The 15,642-nt window shown below is 44.9% G+C and overlaps 1 protein-coding gene across 2 annotated transcripts in view; it reads left to right on the forward strand.

Moving 5' to 3' along the window:
- CACNA1B (calcium voltage-gated channel subunit alpha1 B) overlaps positions 1-15,642 on the forward strand; it is a 471,028-nt gene that overhangs the window by 323,454 nt on the left and 131,932 nt on the right. For both annotated transcript variants that reach the window (XM_084649844.1, XM_084649843.1), the window contains 2 exons: positions 6,786-6,853; positions 15,041-15,147. In XM_084649844.1, the coding sequence (XP_084505970.1) occupies positions 6,786-6,853; positions 15,041-15,147 (175 nt within the window). The remainder of the gene's footprint in view (positions 1-6,785; positions 6,854-15,040; positions 15,148-15,642) is intronic.

Here is a 15,642-nt window from a genome sequence, read left to right on the forward strand (position 1 = left end):
TCACCACACTCATACCATATGGATTAGATTTCTCTTTAGACCTTGTGATTTGGTACTGCTGTTATGTACTGTGATAAAGTAATTGCATACTTAGTAATAAATTACAGGGGTGAAAAATTGTTCACTAAAAGCAAGTTAGAAGTGTGCTTTTCAGCCCTGGTTCAACAAACAACACATCTAGTTTATGCATATTGTACCATTCAGTGTGTAGAGTATCTTCATCTGTACCGGGACAGCTGCAGCACTGTATGTATAGACATGGCCTTCGTTATTTATTTGGTGAATGTTTGAGTGTAAACTACCACGTTCGTGAAACGCTTCAGGGTCTTTGGATGAAAGATCCAATAGCAGGGCAAAGGAGCCTTCACGGGCTGATCAGAGTGCCTCTCAACCGCCTCCCACCTGAGAGAGCCTCTTTAGGCTTAGCGGCCTTTGCTCCAAGTCAAAAAAGATGTTTGTTTGGGAATTTGTATTAAAGGGTGGGTGGCGGGGTGGGGGTGGGGAATAGCTGTATTGAAACAGTCCATAGAGAATCATTTTGGGGGGAAAGGTGAGAAAACAAGATAAGTGCACATTTACAGCAGTGTACCAGCCTTTCATTTTGCACGTTTCTCCATATTCAGTGTGAGGCAATACGATAAGGACCGGCAGATTAAATGGCATCTGAGTTGTACTTGTCACATTAGAGGCTGCCTTTGGAATTACCCAGCTCTAATTCAGACTGTCAGTGAGCAGCAGTATCTACTACATGGAGCCTGGCTCAGTCTTAGCACTAGGGTATCCATCTCATGCAGTGCAGAGACCCCTCTGGAAAGAGGAAGATTTCTGAAATTGGGACTGTGGGGCGGGGGAGGAAGGAAGAGCTGTGGATCTTTAGGGTATGGCATCTGAAAATGAGATGAAAATATAATCACATTGAGAGAGAGAGAGAGAGAGAGAGACTGGCTTTTAACCATAAAGACACTGAGATCTAATGCTTTTTAAAAGGATACGGATTCCATTCTTATCCCTTTCTTCCCCCCACCCTCACTAATTCTCTGCTCCAATATACTGATGTCACTCCCCAGAATTCATTAGTTACGCCAGCATAAAACTTGTGTAATGGAGCGGCGAATCAGAGCCATAGTGTAGTTTTCAGAGTATTGCTCAATTTGAGTTCCACCAAGGGACAGATTCTCTTCTCTGCACCAGCCCCTTTTGGGCTAATCTGTCAGTGAAAGGCGGGAGGAACTCCCCCTGCACAGGAGCTGTGTGAGACGTGCATCTGGAGCCACTCCAGTACCTGGAGCAGTCCAGAATTAGGGAGGCACAAAAGCCAGAGAGACTTTCTCCAAACTGTCCCAAAGCTGTTGTCCCAACCTGCTTAGGAAGAGCCCTGTCCTTTATGAAATGCTGTGAGGGACATATGGCAAGGGAGAAGAGGAAAGGGTTTCCCATTGGTTGATACACTGTTTCCTATACTGGTTTTATTTTCATTTCCATGTTACATGCCTTACAGGGCCAACATCATGTTCTTTGTACGCTCCAGCCATCCAACTGTCTTCTTTGTTAGGGATGCAAGGAGGGCCTCTTCCCTGTATGTTTCCACCCATACTCCTCTTGATGTGTGTCTGAAACTTTGGCAAATCCTCACACCTACCTGCTGTACTCTGCGAAGAACAGATGCCATAAAGGGACGCTTTGAAATCTCTTGCACTGTCACTTCTTTGTTGATTTCATTGAATCCAAGAACAGGTAAAGGGTTAGATTAAAATAATAGTCATTATCTCCAACTCTGGAACATGATTAGCAGCTCAACTAGCTTTATGGGCTGAGCATCCCTAACCAGGAGAATTTTGCACATAAAAGGGACCTCATGCTGTGGAACTAACCACTTTAAAGTTCCGTTTTAACTGGCAGACAGTTCCAGCTGAAGATTACACTTGGGGAGAACATTTTTAAAGACATTTTAATAGCCTGAGTCTTTCATTGTTTTAGAGACACAAGATGGGTGAGGTAGTATCTTTTATTGAACCAGCTTCTGTTGATGAAAGAGACAAAGCTTTTGAGCTACTCGGAGCTTTTCTTCAGGTCACTTTCATTATTCGTTCATTTTCATTATTGCCCATTTCGGTGCTCAGTAACGTGCCTCCAGGATTCTCACTCAGCTCATCCAGGAGAGAGCCACTAAAACTTTGCTTCTCATGTCTGTTGCCTGCAATCTGAACTATGTGCAGACAGCGGAATCTTCAGGGCACTATATACATACATAAAAGAAGATATGTCGAGAGTGATTCTTTAATTCCCTGTGCATCCTTCAGGTGAAAATGAGTTCACCGCCATGGAGTTTTTGCATAAATGAAGTACACAGGTGGAGAAGAAAGCCAACTGAAAAGTATTTGACATTAAGGAAATCCCTATAACAGGGCTAATTCATCCCAGTGAAGTTCCTGGACCAGGTTCGGATGTGAGATACTGTGCACTGTTGCAAATCTGGAAGAAGACTTCAGTGGAGGTACTCCAGATTTACACCAGTGTAAGTGACATCAGAGTATGGCTTATTTTGTCTCTGTAGAAATATCTCTTCCTAAGTGTTTCAGACCAGTATAATTTGATAGAGTAAATTTGGGATTACTCTGCTCCCTAACCATGTGACTTTATCTCCAATTAACATTCATGAGAATCTGCACAGATTGGGAAGAACAGATGTGGGAAATGTTTTTTTGTTCTGGTTTTAAAGTGTCTCTTTTCCCCTTGATCACTCGGGGAATAGGAGCGGTAAGCCCCTGGTACTCCTGCTGATATTTCAAAAAGGATTTCAATGGGGTCACTGCCACCTCTGTCTTTCATTGAAATACATTTTTAATGCTTGTGGCATGCAGGGGGCATTCTTTTCATATATCAGGGAAAAGTGAACCATAACTTTCAAATGGCTTATGTTGTGTCAAGTACAACATAAGCAGAAATGTCTGAAAATGAAATATCAATGTAGTCTGCCAAAACCCAACCAACCCACCCTCCCTAATATTTTTTCTAGATGTTAACCATTTGGCGGTGCAAGTAGGTATAACGTGAAGTAATAGACTGGCATTAAGAAAAGGAAAATGATGGTCAGAAACAATATATCTATTATCCTTTAGGGAACAATCCTGCAACAGTCAGATAGTGGATTAGATATGACAGATAATGTCTCTTCTATTTTTAATCCATCAGTTAAGGGGACACTCTTAATTACTTTTTAAACAATAATTTTACTATTTCGTTCCCACTTCTGTCATTTGCAATACCCTCTTAGAAGCTTGAAAAGAACACGTCTTTCCCAACCTGGATTTTCCAGGAGGCAAACCCTAAGGTACCGCCACCCTTTCCCATGGGCATTTTTGCAGGAGTTGAAATGTACAGGGCTCTTCTCATTTTCCTTACTTGCTTCCCTGATGTCAGATCAGCTCCGGGAATGTGTGCTCCATCTGGGAGGCTGTGCAGGAGCAAAGCAACAGAAGACATTGCAGTCCCTCTGTAAGGAGTGGCTTTATTTTCAGGTTCTCAGCACCAGCATTTGATGAATTACTGCTTAGGAGAAGGAGGTTCCCCGCCTGCTTCATACATACATCCCTGCCCACCGTGGTCCGTGATCCCATCACTCTGCACAGAGCTGGCCTAAGAATTTGCGGGGGGGAGTCAGTGAGGTGATTCTCCAGGAGACTTAACTGTTCCATTTTACATGAAAGTGTGCTGAGTGGGTGTATCCTTGGCCTCCTGCTTCAATAGTGCAGCCCCGGTGTTTGTATCAGTTTATGTTTTCAAGGATCTTTGCAAGGAAAAGGGCTAGAAACTGGCTTCAAAACCAAAACCAAAATGACCCCCAAACCCTGAGATCCTTGTTTCTATATGTCTAGTTCCACAAAATCCTGGGGCTGGTTCTGTCTCAGTACGTTTAATGGGAGTGGTACTATTGGGATGGAGAAAAGAATCTGGCCTGATATAAGGTAAGGCCTTGTCTATATTCAGTCTTGCTCTGTACAGAAGTGCAACTTTGAATACAATCGAGACCTAGAGGGAGTGTCCTAAATGAAACTTCAAGGCCAAATCTATCCCTCAAAAGCAGCCTGTGATGGCCCTCTCTTTATACTTATGGAGTGAGGACAATGCTGAATGAAGGCTGCTGAATTCAGCTAACCAGCGGATTGCGTTAAATTGTCCAGGAAGATACAATCTGAGCTGAATGCTGAAGTTGTGTGCAATGCTTGATACAACCAGGGCTCCTGCCAAGGTCTTAATGTGACTCGCATGGTCCCAAAGCTCCCATTTTACCAGACTGCATTAGTTTGAAGTTGGATCAAAACTGTGCAACCCTTTAAAAGATATATTGGTGGGGGTTAACAACATTATGTGAGGCTTTTTCTGCCTATGTGTATGTAGGGGATAGGTGTAGGAAGCCAGCTTCGTGATTGCTGTTTAACCCCATTGGCTTTCTGACTGGGTTGCTCGGAGGTGTTTTGAAAGCATTGGGAGCAGCTGAGAGAATTATAGAATATCAGGGTTGGAAGGGACCTCAGGAGGTCATTTAGTCCAACCCCTGCTCAAAGCAGGACCAATCCCCAATTTTTTTTGCCCCAGATCCCTAAATGGTCCCCTCAAGGATTGAACTCACAACTCTGGGTTTAGCGGGCCAGTGCTCAAACCACTGAGCTATCCTTCCCCCACTTCCTACCACTGTGCCTTCATTGGGGTGGCTTGTCTCCCAGTGCCCCTATGTGGATCTTGGGTAGTGCCCTGCCATGGACTCAGACTCCTTTGGGCGGGGCAGTCGTAAGATTGTTGAGGCCAAACCCTACAATGTGTCTGTGCTTCAGTCACCCAGTTACCTCAGGTGCTGGAGGCTCCTAGTCTCCCTTGGCCAGGGAGACAGTACTTACCCCCTGATGGCTGCCTCAGCTGGTAGGCTAGTGACCCTTCCTCTCAGGTAGGGAGGCAGGTAGCTCTTGCCTCTTTGCCAGTCAGTCCTAAACTGAGCCAGGCTCTCTCCTTTCCTCCCCACTCCAGGCCTGGCATTGACTGCAGGTATAATGGGGCAGGGCTAGGTGGGCCCAAAGGCTCTCTTCATCTCTGCTGTACTGATGGGCAGTTTCTCTGCTTCATCACAGTGTCCCTCAGCATAACTTAGAAATGACCAAGCAGCCTGCTCTGAGCTAGACTGTTGGGAATGGTCCCCAAGGTACCACTCAGCTAGCTGAGCATTGCTGGAGCTCAGGGCGCTCGGAGCACATCCCTCATGTGCCCCGAAGCTGAGGGGTCTGGGCCTGGGTGGTGTAGAGCCAACTACACCAGCTTTATGCCACCACAGATCCCCTGGACACTGGGGAGTCGCAGTTGCCCTACTAGGACAACTGCCTGAGAAGTGCAAAGCACCCACATAGTTAAATGGGTTCTTAACCCAACGTTTCCCTAAATCCTGTCTTAGATTTAGCTGCCATGGAAGGGTCTGCTAACTATACTACACTCCCTTCCTCCTTGCCATACTCCCCTTTATCTCCTTCACTCTTTTCTATCTCATTGCTTTCTCCTGTAAATTATTTGTTCCCTACAGCAGTGCCTTGTGCATCTTTCCCAGCTCACAGACCATGCCAGCAGACACAGCCTAGTTGTTAATTACGTTCTGTCTGCCTAAAATTCCTTCAGGCATTTCAGTTGTTTCTGGTATATTTTCAATTCCTGTCCTAAACTCTTGTGCAACAACTACTGTGTCAAACAACTACAGTGTTTTGCTCTAGTGGATGAAGCAACCCCTACACACACACACACACACACAGGCATGTACAGTAGTAAATTACTTTGGGATTCTTTAGAGGAAGAAGACTATGCACGTGCAAGATCATCTTCATTATCATGTTAGGATCCCATTCAGCAGATCCATCAATACCTCAGACAGCCATCACGGGACATCTAGAGCTGAACACCGTGTTGTTATATATCTGATATGTTCACAACAGCATGGCATTCTTTCTGAGATGTGATTTTGGATTTGAGGACGTGTTTTGTTTTTGTTTGTTTGCAGCATATGCCCTGCCTTTTCTGTATGTACGATCTTATTTGTAATTTATCCTTCGCTGTATTGCAAACCAATACCAAAAATGGTCACAATAAAAAAATATGAAGGAACAAGGAGGAGCTGAAATCATAAGCAAAAATGAAAGTGTTCCTCCTCATAATAATTGAAAGAATAACAACAGAGAGGACATATAGTAGGTACCAGTGATAAAGGAAGCAATAATCTCATTGCCATAAGGACTTTATTGTGATAAATTGTATTTTCTTTTAGCTCGTATGTAATATTGCAGTGAGATAAATTTAACTTGAGAAGGCATTTTCCTTTTTAATGGCAACCATTGTATAGTACAGATGGAAGAATGATCTCAGAGCAAACCGCTTTTCAGCTAATGGTTGATATTTAAGTAAGGAGAGAACGAAGAAGGCCAAAAAGTAGGTGTGTGTGTTTGGGCCACCGTGGAGGAGTGGAGAAGCTGGAGGGGAAGAATGGATGAAACTGTGATATCTCGTATGCTGTGGAATAGTCTCCCCGTGCAAGTGATGAAGTTGGGTAATTTATACCTGGATTGACAAAGCACTGGAGAATATTCAGTAGGATGCAATCCTGTGTTGACAGGAAGGGAACTAGATTTTTCCTTTTCCCATGTCTGTAATACTCTGTTTGTTGCAGGCGGTGGTGGTGGTGGTGGGGAAATATAGGTGGAAGATTATGTAACTCATCACTGTGTGAAGATTTTTCCTTAGCCGCTGCCTAAAAGACACACTCCTGAATGTCTTCTTGGCTATTGCTGTCGACAATCTTGCGAATGCACAAGAGTTAACCAAGGTATGTATGAAATATCTGGCTCTTCAACCCGTACTTGTTCCGGAGGTCCTGTGGTATGTGATCTCCATTCTGCAAATGTGACTAATGAATTCTTATTGCATTCTCCCCTTATGACCCTAAAATTCTGTATAGGCCACTGGTGATGGATCTAAATGACTTGTCCTACTCCAGCCAACCTCTGGTGGCCTTGAGATTTCTCTGCAAGTGTCATGCTCCTGTGGCACCTTTATTTGCCCATTTCCATTGCTGTAGCCCTTATTTAGGGAGTTGATTTTGAAACATACATTCCTTTTTGCTTAATAACGAAGACTGTGCCTGTGCATCTTTGTACCTCTGAGCCCTCCTTAGTCTTTAGATTCCCTTTTATTATTATTATTATTATTTTATTTTATAGAGTGGGTAGTGAGCACTTTTCCTTGCTATCACACAAAAGTGAAGAAGGACCTCTGGTATTAGCTAGTTTCAGGGGCAGCGGTGAACCAGTTGAAGGTTTTTAGCTGACTCAATAGAATATTTTGAAGTTCTCGCCTGAGGAAATAGAGTGATTCATGTCCTATTGCCTAGTTTGGTGTTCCGTGCTAATATTTCTTCCCTTGCCGAATTTCAGTGCAAATCAGAGAATTAAAATCCTCCAGTCAGGTCTGTGGAAAGCCATTTGCAAAAGGCCTTTACAGAGTTTTAGTCAAGATATTTAAACCTGCCTGCCCCTTGGCAGAGGCAAGAGAAATTTGACACACAGGCCAGAGCATTGGCAGAATGCCAGGACCTGGCAAGAGCTTAAAATGAAGCTGAGGTTAGCTTTACTTTAATACTTCATTTTACATTGGAACATCCCTTATGGGAATATATATATACTCCAGGATTGTGCTGGAAAGGTCCAAAATGCTACAGCTGACCATAGTGTTACTGTTCTGCTTTGGATCATTACTGCAGAATCCTTCTTTGATCTCTCTGGTTTTGTTTACACATTTCTAACTCATTCTCATTGGTGAATAAAATTAACACAAGGCCTGTTGTAATGCTGCTCCCACTGCTACAATGGTGTGTGTCCTGCTAATTAACAAGGAGAAATGCGTTTGTCCAGCACCTAGCGCAACGGGATCCTGGTCCATGACGGGGGCTCCTAGGCACTAAGATAACACAAGAATAAATAATAATATCCCTTGGGGCAGTTATATTTCACAGACTTTTACGGGCTATTCCTTCTGTAGTAAAAAGGATCACTAATCCTTGTGCTTGTTGTACCAGCTGGTGAGAGAGCTTTCCTTGGTAGAGCTGTGACAGTGCTTGCCAGTCAGTGGCATGCTGTGACATTTTCAGTCAGGCATGCAGTTGTACATTGGCGCGCGAGAGGGTGTCCTCTGTGTGGTGTGACCTTGCACATACAGTCATGCTATGCGGAGGATTCCATTTCGTTCTACAAAATGGCGTCCTCCACACAAGTTCAGGGCCAGACAGAATTGTCCTGCAGGCACAGCCAGACTGAAGCATTCAATGCATGCCTTGGAGACACCGACGGCACGCCACTGTTGCCAGTAGTTCAGAGATACCATACATCCCTAATAGTTCTTGCGGTGGGAAGCCAGACTAAAAGAAGGTCCCCTATCCCACCCCAATTCCTGCCACTCAGATCCAAATGCAGTTAACTGTACCATGGTACAGGGCTGTTTTAGGGTTGAACTTTTCTTCTAGTCCTCCCTCTCTTCTCAGCAGCTGCTGCTGAGTGGAGCTTTGTTTCCTGAAAACGGATGTCTGATGTATAGCACAAGAAAGGGATAATGGGTAATAGGGGTATAAAAATGTTCCTTTGTCTGTGAGATCATGTTTTCTGCATCTCTTTTCTGTTATGATTCATTTGAATCCTGAGTTTTGGGGATGGGTCTTAGTTTTACTGGGGAAGATTTTCTCTTACAGAAACTCAGCTGTTTCTGTGCATTATAAAATCCAGAAATTTTTAGACTAGAGATTTATGATGCTCTCCATAGGTGCATTTAATCCCTCCCATGAAGATTTTGGGGAGTCACTTGCATGCAAGGATAAAAGACTAGGCCCCTAAGGCCTGGGCTACACTGTGTGCAGGGGTGGGGTTCAAACTAAGATATGTAGCTGAAGTTGAAGTATCTTAGTTCGACTTACCTGGCCGTCCTCATGGCGGCAAGTCGACCGTGGTGGCTCCCCCGTCGACTCCGCGTACTCCTCCTGCCGAGGTGGAGTACAGGCGTCGATTCAGGGATCAATTTATCGCACCTAGATGAGACACGATAAATCGATCCCCGTACTTAGGGTCCTTGTCTAATGAAGTTCATCTCTTCCTTTCTAGTCCTTTTAACTTTCCTGTTTTGCATATATCAGAAGCTGACTCTGATGATTAGAAAACTGCCTTTGTTAGAGTTTATAGAGTGCAATTAAATATTGACAGAATCAACAAGCATTGCCAAATCACCAAGCGTCTTTTAAACTCTCTTTCACTTCATGGATCCAAAAATCACTAGGGTTTTCAAAAGAAAAGGAAGAAGATAAAAGTAATTCAGTTACTCGGCCTACCTAGAGAATGAGAGATTTATTGCTAAGTAAATATGATCATGCAAAATCCAAAATGGCCTGGAGATATAATTAAATTACTCAGGAGTCAGTTGACCCCCAGAGACTTCCTTTGACAATTACATTTTAAAACACATCAAGATCAGTTGTGCATACAATGTCCAAATACTGTAAGTAACCTGAAAATGACAAAAAACACCTCCCCACTTCCGTTCAGGTCTGCATCTGTTCAGCCAGCACTCCCTGTATTAGATATGAAATAGGACATGGTTTATCACATGACTTGCACTTCTTCTGTAGCATTAACCAGTGGATTGTCACTGATAGTGGAAGCCCGCAGAGTCATGGTTGCTGCATTTCAATGCAGTTTAGTAAGCGGAAACCTGATTAGAAAACTGACCGGTATTATAAAGCAACTCCCTAAAAATGCAAACTCCTCAAGTATTCCCCCTTCTGCTTTGAATAGGAGTGTGCGCTGCCCATGGGCGGCAGGTATCAAAGGCAGAGAAAGGCTCAGCCTACCCAAACTGCCTCTGTGGCGCCCACACTCCCTCCAGGCCCCCTCCTGCTTCCAGCCATGGGCCCACAGCTCTTCTTTCCCATGTGGCCAAGTCCTGGGCCAGTGGCGCCAGAACCATGGGGGTGGGGAGGGAGTGGACCATAGCCCTCCCATTTCCCCCTTCCCCTCCTCTTCCACCTGAGCCCCACCATCCCACCCCCTGGCCAGGCCAGCGTGGAGCCCTGCCAGGGAGCCTGGGCAGCTGTGGGGAGCAGCCTCCGGCCTGTGTCCCAGCCCCCCAGGCTCCCCAGCTGCCCAGGGCAGGAGGAGGGTCTGCGACCCTATGCTGGCTCCCCACAGCTGCCCGCGTGGCTCTCCCTGACCCAGCTCCAGCTGGAAGGGGGGCCTTTGAGCCACAGCCTGGCTATGGCAAGAGTGGTGCGGGCAACTGTGAGGAGCCACAGCATCACGGACCCTCTACTTGCCCCAGGTGGGCAGGGACGCAAGCTAGGGGCTGCTTGGGCACCCCACACTGTGCTCAGGTAGAGGATCGGCCATGGCTCCCCACAGCTGCCAGCCCGGCTCTTATCATGGCTGGGCTGCAGCTCCGAGCCCCCCCGCTTCTCCTGGCCAGAGCCGGGTCGGGGAGAGCTGCATGGGCAGCTGTGGGGAGCCTGGGTCCCTCCACCTACCCTGGACGCGGGGCCTGGGACACGGGCAAGGGGCTGCCTTCGCCTCCACCTTGGGCAGTTATTTTTAGTAAAAGTCACTGACCGGTCCTGCACAATAAACAAAAATTCATGGAAGCCCCATGACCTGTCCCTGATTTTTACTAAAAATAACTGTGACAGGACAAGGAGGGAGACGGTCCAGCCCCTACTGCTGCTGTGGCTCTGGGGTCTGCCAGGGATCCACAGCAACTCAGAGATCTAGGGTCCCTCCACTACCGGGTCCCTCTTGGCGGCTTAGAGCTATGGGGGCTGGTGGCTGGGAGCTGTGATGGGCCCCGCTACCTGCAACTGCTGAGAACTCTGGGGCCCCTGCTGGCTGACAGCTTCAGCCCTTCTTGCCCCAGAGCTGATGTGGAAAATGTCACTGACTGAGGGTTCTGGTGCTCTCAGATTCTGAAAGCTGGGAATGGGTGACGGAGGATGGATCACTTGAGGATTACCTGTTCTGTTCATTCCCTCTGAAACATCTGGCATTGACCACTGTCAGAAGACAAGATACTGGCAGATGGACTTTTGATCTGACCCAGTATGGACGTTCTTATGTTCTTATGACCTTCGTGACATAATCTTAGCCTTAATGATGATAATCCTGAGCATTCATATCAAAATTTTCATCCATTGATCAGATGCATGTTCCAGTGTAGGGATCATGGACTAGATCTCAGCTTCAGGGAAGGAATGATGATCAAGTGGTTAGAGCACAGGACTGGGAGACAGGAATGCTGGGTTCTGTTCAGACCCCCTAGGTGTCCCCAAGCAAATCACTTATAACCTTCCTATCTGCTTTCCTTTCTGTAAAATGAGGATACTGACAGAGAGGTATGACCCAGGCTGGCAGCTGCTGCTGCTGTTAGTTGTAGTAACATTGGATTTGTATTGGGATAGCAACTATGAGCCCCAGTCATGCACGAGGACCTACTATGAGACGCACTGTAAAAACACTGTCTCTGCCTCAAAGAGAGCTTACAATTTAAGTGTAAGACAGAAGTTTAATTAATATGTGTATAGTGCTTTGAGAACCCTGGATAGAGGGTGCTACAGAACTATTATTGTCTTTATTTTAGTATGAAACACTTGTCGGCTAAACACTAGTTGTTCTAAGTTACGTATTGCTAAATTTGTAAATACAATAGGAGTTTTCTTGAGCTACAGAGTCTATCGAAATGTAGTGCTGCAGTTGAGAGTGGCTTAGAAGCAGGAAATGTAATTTTCTGCTTTCTGAGTTTTATGTTCAGTGAATGGGTTATTAAAAAAAAGCCAATGACAATATTTAAACCTTTGTGATCATATTAAAGCTGGCTAGAACTTGGGAGAAGAGACAATCGAAGAACCCCAGCCCATAAAAGCAAAACAATCAAGCCTTTGTCAAATTACAGCACTTTCAGATTTTATACCCCAAAGCGTTCATATTCTACAGAATAAAAAAATAATAAAAAAATATACATTTGACTTACAGTAAGAGTCTCAAGTCATTGATAAATGTACTGGAAGTTGGCAGCTGAGAAACATTGACTTTGTATAGTTGTTTAATGGAGCAGTTTCATCTTGGTCTGGCTTGGATTCCTTCTTTAACTGCAATGAGGATTTGCTCATTATAGATGTACTAATATCTGGAGAGAAAAAAGCAAGCTTGAAAGCTTAATGGCAGAGGGTTTTTTCCACGTCTATAATTCACTGTCATTTTTGTCTCTTGAAAAGAGGAAAGAAAAGGAAACCAATTTCAAAGTGAGTTACATCTGATCAAATACTATTAAATTCAGACCAGTTACTTTTTCTTGCCTATTCCAGGGTGGAGAAATCCATGTGTAGGCTATGCACTAGTTAATATCTCACAAAGCTAATCTTCAACAGCAGGAAGTGATCAAATAGCATCCTACAGAGTGCTATCGTGTGGTCTATAACTGCCTTCATCTTTGAAGAGTGATTATACTCAGAGTAGTGATGTTAAAAGTGGCATTATAGGGTTCCATGTTTATCTTCCCATAATTTCCCTGACAAATTTGACTAGTTTGAAAGTTAGAAGGGCTGGCCCTGGGATCTGAGCCCAGCCAAGTTCCTTGGCTCAACATCAGACATAAAGATTCAGCAGTCAGAACGAAACGACGGTGTTGATGATGCACTAGTTGAACACAGTAGCTCACGCTTCTGCACCTGTAGGGGTCCTGCAATGCTAACAAGAGTAGCAAACATAGAAAACAGTTACGGGGTTTTTTGGAAGAGTCAACTGATACGTTTCTCAAGACACACATGGAGCAGACCTGCTGTAGAGGTCTGCTTGAGCCTAGTTTTAAAGCCTGACCTGACCCAACCAGAGCCTGAGTGCGTCAAGTTGTTTTCAGACCTGACCCAAACCCAACACTTTCCCCTGAACCTGTCAGCACTGCCGCCGACTTATCCTTGGGGCTTGACCTGGTGGGGGTGTCCCACTCCTGACGCCCCATGACTGCATTCCCTCTGCCTCCTGTCCATGGGCTTGGCACAGTGACTGGGAGAACCTCACAGTACCTCAGACTCCGCAGCACACAAAGCGCAGCAAGGTGGTGGTGGCTGGCAAGAGTAGGGCATGCAGCTGCCCCTTCAGAAACCCCCGAGCAGGAGGAGGTGATCGGAGACTACTTGACCCAAGCCCGAACAGATCGGGTCATTTAACCCAAGCCTGGTATTTGGGGCCCGTCGAGTTCAGGTCAGGTTGCAATCTTCTGCTGAGTAAGAAGGAACTATCTTCTTTATCTTCATAAATGATCTGGAGGATGGTGTGGATTGCACTCTCAGTAAATTTGCGGATGATACTAAACTGGGAGGAGTGGTAGATACGCTGGAGGGCAGGGATAGGATACAGAGGGACCTAGACAAATTGGAGGATTGGGCCAAAAGAAATCTGATGAGGTTCAATAAGGATAAGTGCAGGGTCCTGCACTTAGGATGGAAGAACCGAATGCACAGCTACAGACTAGGGACCAAATGGCTAGGCAGCAGTTCTGCGGAAAAGGACCTAGGGGTGACAGTGGACGAGAAGCTGGATATGAGTCAGCAGTGTGCCCTTGTTGCCAAGAAGGCCAATGGCATTTTGGGATGTATAAGTAGGGGCATAGCGAGCAGATCGAGGGACGTGATCGTCCCCCTCTATTCAACATTGGTGAGGCCTCATCTGGAGTACTGTGTCCAGTTTTGGGCCCCACACTACAGGAAGGATGTGGATAGATTGGAGAGAGTCCAGCGAAGGGCAACAAAAATGATTAGGAGACTGGAACACATGACTTATGAGGAGAGGCTGAGGGAACTGGGATTGTTTAGTCTGCGGAAGAGAAGAATGAGGGGGGATTTGATAGCTGCTTTCAACTACCTGAAAGGGGGTTCCAGAGAGGATGGTTCTAGACTATTCTCAGTGGTAGAAGAGGACAGGACAAGGAGTAATGGTCTCAAGTTGCAGTGGGGGAGGTTTAGGTTGGATAGTAGGACAAACTTTTTCACTAGGAGGGTGGTGAAACACTGGAATGCGTTACCTAGGGAGGTGGTAGAATCTCCTTCCTTAGAAGTTTTTAAGGTCAGGCTTGACAAAGCCCTGGCTGGGATGATTTAATTGGGGATTGGTCCTGCTTTGAGCAGGGGGTTGGACTAGATGAGCTCCTGAGGTCCCTTCCAACCCTGATATTCTATGATTCTATCTTTACATGAGCATCTTTCTGGCCATAACCATAATTTAATACGGCTTCCGATTTCAGGTCTGCTAGGGTAAATCTGAAGTAACTCAGTTGAAATCAATGGAGTTACACCCGTGTAAAATTGGTATGAATAAGTTCAGTTTCAGGTCCTCTGGTACATTATTTGTTTTAAGAAAAAATATTTTCAGTCTAATCAATGGAACGTGGCCTTATTTTACCCCCAAAATGTCATGCTCTTATATATTCTCTTTCCACATTGTGGCACGTGTTGCCTGATTATGATGAGAAGAGGTATAAGAAGATGCCCTCAGAGACTGGAGATTCCAGCTAGCATGCAGTGCTCCCTCTTGGCTGAGTAGAAGGAACCTAAGCAGAAGGAACCACACAGAAACTTGCATTGTAGGATTTCTAGTCTTGACAGACTTTGCCACTATATTGAAGATGAGGGCAGCTGCCATCAGTTCCATTTTATGCAGAGTAGTTGGAGCCTTCAGACTCCTCATAACTTGCTAATATGGCAATAGACAGGTAAAGCCCATGGGCCTTACTCAGGAAAATATGCTGCAACAAATCATGCAGGTTTAACAAAAACCGAATGCAGTGTTTCAGAGTGTTTAACTGTTACTTTGTTAAAAGTGGCTGTGGCAGTTGTGTGTCACTTGTGGCCATTTATGAGTTCAATTGATTTTCATCCTAGGTCTTTAACTGAATGATGAATGATGTAACCCTGGATTTGTCTTGATTTCGGAAACAGGATGAAGAGGAGATGGAAGAGGCTACCAATCAAAAGCTTGCGCTCCAGAAGGCCAAGGAGGTAGCAGAAGTCAGTCCCATGTCCGCAGCTAATATTTCCATAGCAGCGTAAGTGTAATTTTTTATTATTTGGGAACTTCTATCACTTTGTTTTTATTCTTCAGACTGAGTATATATCTGTTCCATTGGGCACATGAACTCCGATGTACAATATGGAGGACTAACAAGGGCTGTAGGTTGATTTGAATACTTCAGGGTCGATCACTTAGTTGTGTGTTTTATTTGGTATCTTTGCATTTAGTTGGTTTTTCTTTGAAATGTCATTGTCTCCACTTCACTGGAAAAGAAATGCATTTTAGAGAATTTTTAAGTTATCCTAGGAAAGACTTCACCAGGTGAACTGTTATCATTTCACTTCAGAGTTTTTCGTTCTGAAAGACGGGTGTATATGACATATAAAATATAGTTTAACTACAATAATCTGTGCTTTGATAATTGAATTGTAAAGACCGCCTCCTGAATTTCAGACACAAAAGTGGCTTTGCATGCTCTTTGCTCTAAAAAAAAAAGCCATTTGAGAGTGCAAAATGGGACACTGAACAC

Source organism: Lepidochelys olivacea (genome assembly GCF_965140295.1).
Source record: "Lepidochelys olivacea isolate rLepOli2 genome assembly, chromosome: 16".
NCBI lineage: Eukaryota > Metazoa > Chordata > Testudines > Cheloniidae > Lepidochelys > Lepidochelys olivacea.